Genomic DNA, 12519 nt, shown 5'->3' with positions numbered 1-12519 from the left:
TAGATACGAGAGTGATATTTGATAGCACCTATCTCAACACATCTACTTTAGTTACGAAAGGGAAAAAAAATGTTTGAAAAATTAATGTAAATGACAAAAATGCTAAAACTTGCTCTTTTACGGAAAACGGTCACCATATTACAACAACTCGTTTTTGAACATAAAGATGAAACTCGAAAAACACTATAATGTTTTTTTAGAAACAATCAGTTTGTTTGTGCAGAATGTCTCTTCAATTCAACTACTTTTAATTCTCAGCATAGAAGAATAAAAAAGAGAAATTTAGAGTAAAAGCCTCATGAAGCAATATGCAAAAACAAAATGACTTAAATAGCTCAAAAACACAAAACAGTGCATTTACACAAAAATGGTTTAGGGAGAAAGAAATCCCAAAAGGAAATGAATGTGTTCAGTTTCTTTTATGGCTCAGTGAGATTCAAGAATAGACCCCAAAAGCAAACACCACTGTTCTCTTTTTAAGGCAATGCTTTGACATTGTTTTTACAGTACAAAATTATAAAAAAAAACCTTCTATCTATGCACAATCTATAAACCTCATCTGACCATTCTCTAGTTTCTTTCTTATACAACAAAAACACGCACCATTAACCATAGACTACCGACAGATTTAGTATAAGTTCATAATGGCTAACCTTCCTCAACCTTATGTTCATTGTATATAAAACTGAACAGTAGTAATGTTAGTAGTTAAGTCTAGTAGTAAAACCGTTCGTCCATTTCCCTCTTCTCTTATATTTTTTTAAGATACCGAATTATAATCCGCCGCTATCATAAACTATCAATGTGGAGAGGAAATATTCTAAACTGATAGTACCAAAATATTGTCTTGTAAAAGAAACAGCTCATGTTTTTCCATGTGTTCATTTTGTCAGCCTACAACAAAGCATAAATGAAATACCCAAAAAAGAAGAAGAAGAAGAGGAACTAGCTTAGCTAGTTTCTTTTACTCATCAATATATTTTTTCTTACCTTAGAACTGCTTTGAACTGAAGTTTTAGGCTTTTGTCCTACTTTGACTTCTTTTCTCTCAGCTCTTTGCTTCTTCTTCTTTTCCATTAATGGCTTCCTAACAGTTCTGGTTGTTTCTAAGCAAAAATTCATTTCACCATTGGGATTTTTCATCCCTTTAAATGGATTATGATTACCTTTTTGATGACTTGGACCTGAAGAAGCATCAGAAGCCATGGAATCATCATCACTATCATTATGGTTATTTGCTGCATAATAATAACCTTTATGTTCTTCATCTTTATCATCATCATCAGAAGCTGCATCACTTGAATCATCATTAGCAGGCGATCCAATATACATAGTCCAACCAGATTCACTGCTGTGACATTCTTCTGAAACGCCAAAAATTTGTGAAGGTTCCATAACAATCAACAAGCAATTTGAGGAGTTTAAGGTAAAGAAGAAGAAGAAGAAGAAGAAGAAGAATGAATAACAGAATTGAGGAAGGTTAATGAATGGGGAAGCTGAATTTAGACACCTGAAAGCTACAAAAGAACCCAAATTTTATTTTCAAGTTTTGAAAGAAAAACCCTCACTGCACCACCTGAAAATCAAAAGGCAAATAAATTCTCTGACGTTTCAGTGAGCAGAAGACAGCTAGAAAAAAAAGAAAGAAAGAAAGAAAGAACTTGTTATTGCAAAAGGTATAATAATATTATTAGAAGCTAATGTGAAAGGACATGGGGTTGGTTCGTTTGGTTTTTCTTAAGAGAAGATGGTAATAATCATCTTTACTCTTCTCTGAATTCTGTCATAATTAGAAAAGGGAAGCTTTAAATGCAGAGAGATGGATTGGCTAAGCCTTACAAAACTAGAGAGAATATAAGACTTTTGTTCTTAAATAGGATGAAAATGGACCTCTTAATAAATAAAAAAAAGGGTTTTCTTTGTTTTCTATTGATTCTTCCATTTTTCATCCTTTGGACAAAAAAAAGTGCCATAAACACAACTCAGAGTTAGGTTTCCTGAGTAAACAACCTGAGAAAATTTTGCCACACAAAAAAGAGAAAAGGAAGAAAAAGAAAAAGAAAAAGAAAAATCTTTCTGTTTTTTTTTGGGGGTTCTGTGTTCTTTCTATTTGCAGGTTTAGGTCCTCAGAGAAAGCAAGATTGTGAGTCATGTTTTCAGGTTGATGATGATGAAGGTGGCTGTTTGTTTTTTTTGTTTGTTTGATTGTTTTTTTCCTTTTGTTCAATACAACTCAATTATTTGGTTCCATAAAAATGGTTGTGCCTTATCCCAATTGGCAATCCAGCTCCTTGGAAAATGGCATTTCTATTTTCAAGGGCTAATTAAAAATCATATATACACACAACAATAATAATAATAACACTGCACTAGAATTTAAGCTTTTAATGAAATGAAACTGTAAAGGAACCAAATGTCCTTTTGCTATTTTTCCTTCTGAAACAGAGTTGATATATGAAATAACTGTGATCAGACAGACGACTCCCACAATTTACTTCAGCATTCATTCTTGAAATGACCCATTTCTTTTTTCAAGATTTTTTCTCTCTCTGTTCTTCCATGTGAAAAGAAAGTAAAAGAATCAACAAAGATGAACTTGGGTTTCATTTTCTTATGTTATATATATAAAAAAAAAAAAAGTTTGGTTGCTTTTTCAATATTAAACCAGCAAAAACAAGTCAAGTGTTGCATTCAAGGGGTTAGGCAACAAAGATAGGTAGAATGGTCCATTTTAAAATTTTTGGAGTTTAGAGAAAAGAATAGCTGGTTTTTTGTTGCATGTAGTTGTACATAATTTGGCAGAGATAATTGACTAGTCTTATTAATGGGGACCTCATTGATAGGAAGGGCAGGAACAAAATGAAGTTAAGAGTTCAAATATCCAGATGGTTTGGCCATCCTTTGCCCCCCACACTTGTAAACATGGCTTAGTTGTTCCCCACTCTCTTCCCTTTTCACCATGACTTGTTATGCATACTCACTCGACAGTGTTTGGCCCATGTATTATTCTTGTTGTTTGTCCTTTTTTCTGCCCTTCGACTTCACACACTGGATTCACTCCACTCTTTAGCCTCCACATGAGAGGATTGAAGATATATATCGTCGCCTTGTAATCAAGACAACGTCATGAAAAACTATTTGAAGAAGCTGCTACAATGTAGTTGACAGTTTTGTAAGGTTGAACATACAAGTATCATACATTGGACTCACTCCGCTCTCTAGCCTCCATGTGAGAGGATTGAAGATATTGTTTTGTAATCAAGACAATGTCATCGAAGTAGGGAGAAGCTATTCAAAGAGGGTGCCACATTTAGCCATAATTTCGCGTTGTTGAATGTATGAGAGAGAAACTACATAAGTATCACACATTGCATTTATTCCACTCTTTAGCTTCCACATGAGAGAATTAAAGATATGATTTTGCAATCAAGACAATCTTGCCAAAATCCGAAGAAACTATTCAAGGAGACTACCAATAGTTTTACACTATCAAATGACAAATAAGAAACCAAAAACGTATCTCAAATCTGTATTGATCGTTACGTTTATTAAGAGACAACCATATCGTGACAGTTTCATTAAATAATTTATTTAAAACTAAAGCTTAACATCTTATGAAAAAAAAAACTAAAATAAGGCTCAAAGTTCACGTGAGATGAGGAAAACATGAGATCTTAAATCATTTATTATTTGTTTGGTCCGGAACACATCCTTTTTGACTTAAGGTTCATGGGATGACTCATACAATGCCTTTTTGCCGCTGGGTTTTTTCAACAATTTGAGGTAATCTTTCTTAATTCTACCATACAACATCCTATGTTTGACCAATATCTACCTCTTTATATCATGATCAATGTGCAATAATTAAAAATAGGATTCAATCCGTGGTGCTTTCACTTAAGTAGGAATTAATCAATATTTAAAAACTGACCTGGATACTTAAGGATATAAAAAAAAGAAATAAATAAAGTACACAGAATGTTTAAGACAAACAAATCTTTAATGGCCAAAAAAATCAATATGTTCATATAGAATAAAACTAGGTTTTCAGAACTCAAAAATTTAAATTTGAAGTAACATTAGCTTTTCTTTTTTCTTTTAAAGAAAATTACTTTTTATCTTTTTCTGTAAGTATATAGAAAGGAGGGGAAACAAAGAGTGTACCTGAGAAGGCCCATTTTTAGTATTTTGTTAAGGAATATACAAACAGTGGTTTTTATAATAATAACTTAGCACCACATGCAACTTGGAACTTTCTGCCCTTAATGGATGCAGTTGAAGAAGTGAAAAAGACAATTCAAAGTTGTCCAAATCTTTGGATATTCATTATTCTAATGTTCTTTTTAGACCAATTGGTTACTTTTTAAAACCTCATGCCCAACAATTGTATCTTTAACTTTGATCTTATGTCTCTCCAAATATGTCTGTTCTGTCATTTTTTCACCAAACTAGCTCACAATTCTAAGTAGTCCCCTACTCCCCCACCCATGTGTTTGCTTAGGGATGAATCCATTCTTGAGTGGCTACTTAATTTATTCTAAAAAAGGTTTGGATTATTCAACCAAGCCATGTACAGTAATAAACCTAAATTCCAACCTGTCCTTATATGCTCGTAGATTTTCCCTATTCTCATCTCTACAACTTTATACCATCACGTAGGTTGATAAGGAGCATAGCTCAGTTAACATACGAGCATGTTAGTGATTGTAAGGTATATACTAAAAAAGAATTAATAGCTAATATACCCTATGAATAATTTCATCAATAACATTCTATCAAGTCGATCGTCTTTATGAACAAAACACCACAAATATATCATATATATGGCAATGAGTTGTACCATCGTCACCTAGTAGTAAAATCAAGGTACTAAAGACGTGTCGATGAACATTGCTCCTACATTTGACTTCATGGATATTGTTCCCCTTGAAGCAGTTGGGCGGTATTAAGAATGTATCTTGTTGTTATGCAGTTGGATTTACAAATTTGGTGGTCTTGCTGTGATGAAGCAGGTTACCTAAATTTCAAGAGAACTACTCATTTTCTTTCCTCACAAACAACTGCTAACATTGTATCTTTCTGTCAGTAGGTGTAGAAATTTACAAAGACAAGCAACTACTCCACAATCCATCCTTTTTTTTTTTTATATGCAAAGTGAACAACTTGAATCCTCACTCTGTTTTATATCTTGCCCTAATTCAATGCACATTCAACCTCCAGCCAATCAAAGTCAAAGAGTTCATAAACATGAAACAAAATTTTCAGAACCAACCTCAAGGTCATCTTTTTATCTTCTTCTATCAATAATTGTTCTTTAGTTGTAGCTACTTTTGCAAGAGATGATGTTGAAATAGGAAGGAAAATCCATTAAAGTAAAGAACTATCTGTGCCAGATGATTTGATTTCCATATAAAGTAATTAGTAACTTTTCAAAATTTTCATCTCTAGTTTTTCTTGTTCTCTGTAGTTTCTTTTGAAGGGAAAACAAAAGGAAAAAAAAAAAAAAGATTATAAATTATTGTCGGAAAGTATGTTCTGAATTTTTTGTCTGTAGCATAATTTTATAGATACTGGACCAGGTCCTTACCAAGTTGGCCCACCTAAGTGTGATCCAATGCAACATGGTCAGACTCAGCCATACCCTCCAATTGTACCTCCTCAAGGGGAAACTAAATCTAAAACTGTACCTCCTTCAATGAAAACTAAGTTTAGAGGTGATGGGTTTTGCAGAGGATTGTAAGTTCCCTCTCCCTTTCTCCCCTACCCCCCCCCCCCCCCCCCCCCCCAAAAAAAAAAAAAAAAAATTTATGCTATGGTTTGAATTTTTCTCTGTTGTGAATAGTTGTGCTGGCTTGTGTTGCTACTGCTGCCTAGATATCTGCTTCTAGGGATGGAGGGACCTTGGGAACGGCACTATGCCTCTGCACTGATAGTTTCTCTGACACAAGTTATCTTCTAGGTTCCCATAAACATGCAGTATGTTTCTCTGTAAACTACAGTTACCATCTGATTTCAGGTTCTGTATGTGAAATTTTCTATTCCCTATGTTGTTTTGTATAATATCCTAGTCAGAGTAAGAGAGATGAACTAATCCTAAAGAAGATCACAGGTTTTTTTAATCAGAAGTAGCTAGTTCCACAATACTGAATAAAATTTCACCTAGTAAGAGTTCAGTTCTTGGAGTAAACAGTTGAGAATTTAACTCTTCCTTATGACACTATTTTCTCATACATTTCTCTAAGAATTTCACTCTAAGTTAACAAATAGTTTCTACCATCTTTTCTTCAACGCTCTTCGACTAGCTAATTCTTAACAAAAGAGACGGGCTTTGCCATGTACTTGGGATGATCATCCCCAGCCATGATTACAGTTATACTTGGAGTAGTATCAAACTGCTCGCTTCCTTTGTGTTTGCTTGCTTTCTCTTTGTCGTTGTTGATAGAATTTCGCATCCATATTTGGTGAGAGCAAGCAAGGATAAAAAGAATAGCAGAAGTGATTCCGAAAACAACAGCAAGGCCTCCAAAGATATATGGGATGGGAGAGTTCCATTGCAAGAACTCTTTCCATATAACTGTCATCTCTCCCTTGCTTTGTTCTTAAGAAACGGAATTCACCTCAATTTATACCTAAGTATCCAACTAAGCAATAAATTGATACCGATGCTAGAAGATAAGAATCCTAAACATTGATCAGAATTTAGTTAGGTTTGAAGAGAATTTTTAACAGAAACTAAAATATATGAATACTATATTTTCACTTCTTATTAACCCTTAATTCAAAAAAATTCTTCAAAGTTAAGCAATTGAAAAGCATATCTAAATTTGCTAATAGCTATTTAAAACATCTATTTTCTATTCATCTGGATGTCAAAGTGTAAACTAACAGGAGAGGTATGCAGTGGCTAATAGTTTTCTGTCCGTGAAAAATAGCATCCAGAACCTTTCCAAAGACACGGGGGCGGCTGGGAAGTGGAGAATTAATCTCTTATTTGATTCCTATATGTGCAGTAGTTTTGAAGATCAGTCAAATCAATATGATAAAAAGAAATCATCCCCCCTTTCTATAGAATACAAATTCTTTGCAAAATGCAATCAATATGCAAGGAACTAAAGCAAGACAGAAAGTATATTTTACCCACTTGATCTTGTTGCAGAACAGTGAAAATTCTGAGGAATTGATGCCTTCTTTCATGTGTAATATTCGATACACGAAGCTTTTAATCAAATATGTTATCCTTGAAGAACGTTCCTGAAGTCCTCAATAGAGACCTGTACATCAACAATCCATTTAAGACAAATTCATTATTCAAGTATATGGGACCTCAGCTGTCCATCAGCGGCTATCATGTAACCATGATTGCCTGAATGGTGGAACCACAAATGACCTGTCGCAAAATTCCATGTGATGCAACGTTGAAGAAAGAATATTTGCTACATAACAGAATAATATATTAAGGAACATCCATTCAAATTTACAATCATACAATATCATAATTTAATGTTAGGGAACATTATTAGGCTCAAGGAACTTTTTAGGACAAATATATGCTTCTAGAAACATAAATTATGTGGGTAGCACAATGGTGCATTTTCTACAACTATAATCAAGAAGATGAGAACAATCTGTAGTATAAATTACAAAAATATTAGAACTATATGATTTCCCATGGATAGTCCAAGAACATTGAAGATCGAACAATTGCCAAAACTATGACGATTAACTGTATAACATTGGAATAGGAACAGCTCCTGCTTTATTTCCACAGCAAGTAATGCCAGGTGTGTCAGCCATGAAAAGCCAGGTAGCTCAAAGTAATATAATTCCTAACGAGAATAAGGATCTGAGGTTTGCCTCATTTCCATTATGTCTCAGTTAGAGAACTTTGAGATAAGCTTGTCAACATGAATTACAATATCATCAATGTGCGGACGTACTGCAGCCTGTGGCTGAAGCATCCACTTCACAAACTGATGAAGAGCTTCGGGATATGGAGGAGTTGGTCCAGCCGGCCACTTGATCTGTACATTTACGATTGCTAACTGTAAGCTTCCTCCAGATTCGCCAAGCACATATTCAAATGGAGATACCCCATACCTATTGATATGCAGACGTGTACGATCAATAGCAATGAAAAAAATTGGTTATAACTGGTTGAATAGGCTCACAGAAATCACCATCTAAATCTAAAAATGAAGAAATGGGAGAGTTTGATAGGGAATCATCATGGGAGAAAAATAATTAAGGCACTTATATCCATGATTTAAACTCTTCTCGGTTGGTCCAACTGCCATCTCCAAAGTTATTCTAGTATAAATAACAGACAGAAAGAAAAGAGACGGAGAAATATTAGGATGGGTTGACAGAGAACACAGAGTTCTAGCATTGCATCGTGCACAGGAGGTATTTACATAAGTTGTGATACGTGCATACAATTCCAAAATCAGTAAAATTGTCACAATTTCAGGGTAAAAAATTTGTGCTCACATTATTGCATACAACGTGCATCCTAAAGACCAAATATCAGTTCTTTCGTCGACATCCGAATGGCTTGCACAATCCCACAACTCAGGAGCCCGGAAAGGAGCAGAACAATGTTCAGATGCCCATTCCTACACAGCAAATTATCTTAACTATCAGCTCATGTATGTTTTTTCAAACTTTCGAGTGAAGTGCAAACAGTTCCCATTTATCTCCAAAGCTTCACGTGGTAACAGTGCAAATTGAACTGTAGAGGACTTGAAAAAAGAATGGCGATAGAGGTAACCTGTAGCTGCAATGCTTCTGAACGAGAGCTAATTTGTCTCCTTGCAGGTCGGGCACTTCCAAAATCCATCAATATAGCAAGAGGAGGCTGGCCCTTTCTACGAGTTATGAGAACATTACCAGGCTTTATGTCATTGTGTGCATATGGTGGATCAAAATTGTGCATGTGCTTGAGACCCGCACATAGCTGTGTTCAGTTTATTCAATCAGTAAGAGAACAGGCTTTTACAAAGCTCAGATGACACCAGAATCACTTGGGATTTGGAGAAGAGGGAAGAAGAAGAAAAACGGAAATGGAAAATCGAAACAGATGAACAGAATGACAAAACTAACATTCTGGAATGAACTAATGCAACTAAGGCAATTCCTACAGAAGTTAAATGAGATGAGAAATTATTTGAAGAAGAATTCCATAAGAAGTTTCAAACTCCTAATTACCTGTCGAAATATTTGCAAAACATCAGATGTTGAGAAGAACTCCTTTTTTCCTTTCATGGTTTTTGCATTGTCCAATAACGTTCCATCCAAATGTACTGGAAATAGTAGGTATGCTTCATGGTTCCAAGATCGTTCTTGGGTAGGCTGACCATTGATACAAAAATAGTAAATATTTTACGAACAGCTTTACTATTTTTTTTTAACTTAGTGAGGTTATACTAAGAGTAAGACACAAAAAATAGCAGAGATAACCACAAATAGTGTACATCTACGGACAGATGCCACCTGACATATAAAAAATTAAGACAGACCATAACCAAAATTTTACTAAAAACATAAGAAGTGTAAACTAAGGATAAATTTCATTTTCAAGCCAATAAACGCATTTGAATCAACAAATTATAACCACGCAATATTCACAATGTGTGCAAGAAATATGGAGTTGTATGTTCGTAAAAGAGTAAGGAGAGGTAGGGTTGATCACATGAAACTGGGTGGAAATAAGGATGTGCATCGAACATCTTGAAAACTACAGCTTCTCTCATAAAAAGAAAAATATAGTTTTATTAGTCCGTAGGCTTGGCAATCACCTTAGTAGCTATTATAGCATGATCAAGAAGAGGAAGTAGATTGGGATGACTAAACAGGGATGAAACACGAATCTCCTCTTTCACCAATTCCAGTTGTTCATTATTCTGAATGAGCACCTTTTTCAATGCATAGGAACCATCATCTGTGCAAATAAAGCAACAAAAGTTGGTTTTAGTTGGTTGACTAGCCAAGAAATTGAAAGTGTATTTCATTAGAATGCAATGTTTCATTAGAATGCAATGTGAAGCAAAATTTTCCACATTAACACTTCTATCTAGGAAGAACCAAATCTTTAAATCTTGGTTCAAAAAGGATTTCCAATATACATTTTTGGTCAATTATTTTTAAGCTGGAGCTAAAAACAAAAAATGAAGATGCGATTATCCAGAAATTAATCATGAAGAGATCATGGTAGAACCTAATTTTCTTAGCTGAAGATATTCATAAATTAAACATTCACATCTGGAACAAGCGAGAGAGCGCGTGAATAGTCATTATAAATACATGTACAATGACATATATTTCTTGATGGGCACAGGTATCTGTAAGACTAGTAATATTAAAACATTACTGATTCACTGCAGATACCGAACTTAAGAAACTATCTAAGAACTAACATATAACATGGTAATGACAGCAACTTACTGGCCAACCCGACCATAGCTTGGAGGATAAGGCGCAAAGAACAGAGAGAGAGAGAGGGCAGTGAATCCCATTTTCTTCATATCGAATTCAATATGAAAGCGAAGAAGAAGGCAGAACATTCTATAACTCTATAAAGGTCAAACAAAATTGAAATTCAAATCACAACTTAAGCTTTACATTTACTATGTGAAACTTAAATCAATAAGTGGCATGAACAACTTCGTTTTCAAAATTATTGGGCGTCGTCAAAGGAAATCTTTCTTCATCATTCATTCACGTCAACCGGAAAAATTACCGAAAGAGCCGTGCTAATATCATACTAGATTAAGAAGAAACAACTGAAATATATTCAGATTCAAACGCAAACGACCCATATCACGAAACCACATAACAAACCAACTTCGCTCGAAATCAACCAACAAATGTCGATGCAAGATCGAATTTGGAAGATCAAGGAGTTCAAAAAGAAAAAATAAAATTAGCGAAATGTGTTCGCGTGAAAGGGAAAGGAAAGTTGAAACCAGAAAGATGAGTAGAGTCCTTGAATTTCTTGCGCAAACCACTTTGAACAGCATCTGAAGATGTATCAGCGAGCACTTCCTTAACAAGGAAGACATAAGCAAAGCCACCTTCACCGAGCTGCCTAACGATCCTGAATCTGTTCTCATTGATCCACACATCACCACCGCTATTCACAGCATCGTAGAAAGCATTCAATCCAGAAAATGTGCAACCCATTTCTTGTTCAATCTGAATACATACAGATCTCACCGCGGATTCGAAATCCCGCCCTTTGAATCTGAGAAATGTCAAAATCAGATTCCCGAAGTGAGATCTGAAACTCCTGAATTCATGAGAACCGTGAAGTTGTGTGATTTTAGCTCAATTTCATATTGGGTTAGCTTAATACTAATTTCTTATTTTATATACTAAAAAAACAGTTACAAATTAACTATATTAACGTATTTACTATATATATATATATAGACACACACACATACAAAGATTTGTATATGTATTATTTTCGCACAATTATGGAAAATTGGTGAAAATGTTTATGAATATGGTGAATTTTCATAATCTGTCCCATGGTGGACATTACATTAGCGTTTATTAATGACATTGATACTTACGGTTATTGATAGATTGAAAATTGGAAAATTGTATCAGATGACAAGAAAAATATAGAAAAAAAGCAGCTCATACCTCATTTTTTTTTACGTATTACAAATATAACAAGCAATTAGATATATCAAACAACTCTAGAGGACTATGAAAAGGTTATCCGCTTTTAAATTTGCTACTCTTGCAATTTAAAAAAAATGTAGTGATATGAGTTCTATTATCATAAAAAATTTTACGACTTTTATAAACGCCCCAAGTTTAAATCGTATAGACTTTTTGTGTGAGTTAAATTTTGTAAAAAATAACTTATTTCTAATGTCTAATAGTTGGTTGGTCATTTCACTCGGGAGTTGTTTGAAAAACTGAAACATAATTAAAGAAGTGTTGGAAAGTACGAGCAATCGACTAAGAAATAAAAATGAGATCGTAAAACGTGAAAACAGTAAAAAATGGAGTTAGATTGAATAAAAAAACTCGATCCACAATTATTTTTAATTATATTACAAAGCAAGCTCATTCCATTACAAGTCGCTAAACAATCCCCAATGAATCATTCATCAAATTGTTAGCAAGAAAATAGTTGTTAGTTCATATGTAAGATTCTCTGGCTTAAGAACTAAGATATATAAATAATAATAATAAAAGAAAGAAACTATTCTCACAATATCATTCTTTATACTAAGATGTATGACTAAATGAAGTAAAGTAAACCATTACACACACAAAAAAAAAAAGAGAATTAAATTAAATAAGGAAACTTTATTGCAAGAAAAAGAATGAGCCAAAAATTATCCTTTACCGACACTTTTGTTAAAATAAAGTAATAATGGTAATAAATGTGTTATTGAATTACAAAGTGTACCGTTTTGTTCATTAAATTTAGTTGAGTGTGTGACCCAATCTATTAAAGTAAACAAAGAAAACTCACTTACTTAATAAATTGAACAAAAATAA

At 33.9% G+C, this 12519-nt stretch overlaps 2 protein-coding genes across 4 annotated transcripts; one reads left to right on the top strand and one right to left on the bottom strand.

Moving 5' to 3' along the window:
- Positions 1-5197: 5197 nt before the first annotated feature.
- Positions 5198-6178, top strand: LOC103494082 (protein CYSTEINE-RICH TRANSMEMBRANE MODULE 4-like). Of its 3 annotated transcripts, none has more exons than XM_051081048.1 (3): positions 5198-5278; positions 5580-5736; positions 5875-6178. In XM_051081048.1, the coding sequence occupies exons 1-3, from the start codon at positions 5248-5250 to the stop codon at positions 5957-5959; spliced, it is 273 nt and encodes a 90-aa protein (XP_050937005.1). In that variant the 5' UTR covers positions 5198-5247; the 3' UTR covers positions 5960-6178. The 3 variants fall into 3 exon arrangements, with proteins under 3 accessions (XP_050937005.1, XP_050937006.1, XP_050937004.1); XM_051081049.1 differs by having other exon boundaries at positions 5215-5278; positions 5568-5736; positions 5843-6178; XM_051081047.1 differs by having other exon boundaries at positions 5230-5278; positions 5568-5736.
- A 1251-nt stretch (positions 6179-7429) lies between these two features.
- Positions 7430-11491, bottom strand: LOC103494081 (uncharacterized). The gene is made up of 6 exons (XM_008455107.3): positions 10962-11491; positions 9795-9937; positions 9205-9348; positions 8768-8953; positions 8488-8612; positions 7430-8097 (listed from the first exon to the last, which is right to left on the bottom strand). Exons 1-6 carry the CDS (start codon positions 11176-11178, stop codon positions 7872-7874), a joined length of 1041 nt encoding a protein of 346 aa, XP_008453329.1. The 5' UTR covers positions 11179-11491; the 3' UTR covers positions 7430-7871.
- Between the last annotated feature and the right edge of the window lie 1028 nt (positions 11492-12519).

The sequence above is a fragment of the Cucumis melo genome, chromosome 2 (genome assembly GCF_025177605.1).
Source record: "Cucumis melo cultivar AY chromosome 2, USDA_Cmelo_AY_1.0, whole genome shotgun sequence".
NCBI classification, from domain to species: domain Eukaryota; kingdom Viridiplantae; phylum Streptophyta; class Magnoliopsida; order Cucurbitales; family Cucurbitaceae; genus Cucumis; species Cucumis melo.
This window is presented reverse-complemented; position numbering and strand designations above follow the sequence as displayed.

What these genes read in the sequence shown, in the direction of transcription:
- LOC103494082 (XM_051081047.1), top strand. Translation starts at nt 5,248, where the DNA reads ATGAAACAAAATTTTCAGAACCAACCTCAAG. An exon ending in TTTTCAGAACCAACCTCAAG is followed by an intron (nt 5,279 to 5,567) that starts GTCATCTTTTTA and finishes ATAATTTTATAG; the next exon opens with ATACTGGACCAGGTCCTTAC. An exon ending in GATGGGTTTTGCAGAGGATT is followed by an intron (nt 5,737 to 5,874) that starts GTAAGTTCCCTC and finishes ACTGCTGCCTAG; the next exon opens with ATATCTGCTTCTAGGGATGG.
- LOC103494081 (XM_008455107.3), bottom strand. Translation starts at nt 11,178, where the DNA reads ATGGGTTGCACATTTTCTGGATTGAATGCTTTCTACGATGCTGTGAAT. An exon ending in ATGCTATAATAGCTACTAAG is followed by an intron (nt 9,349 to 9,794) that starts GTGATTGCCAAG and finishes ATCAATGGTCAG; the next exon opens with CCTACCCAAGAACGATCTTG. An exon ending in TTTTGCAAATATTTCGACAG is followed by an intron (nt 8,954 to 9,204) that starts GTAATTAGGAGT and finishes AACTGAACACAG; the next exon opens with CTATGTGCGGGTCTCAAGCA.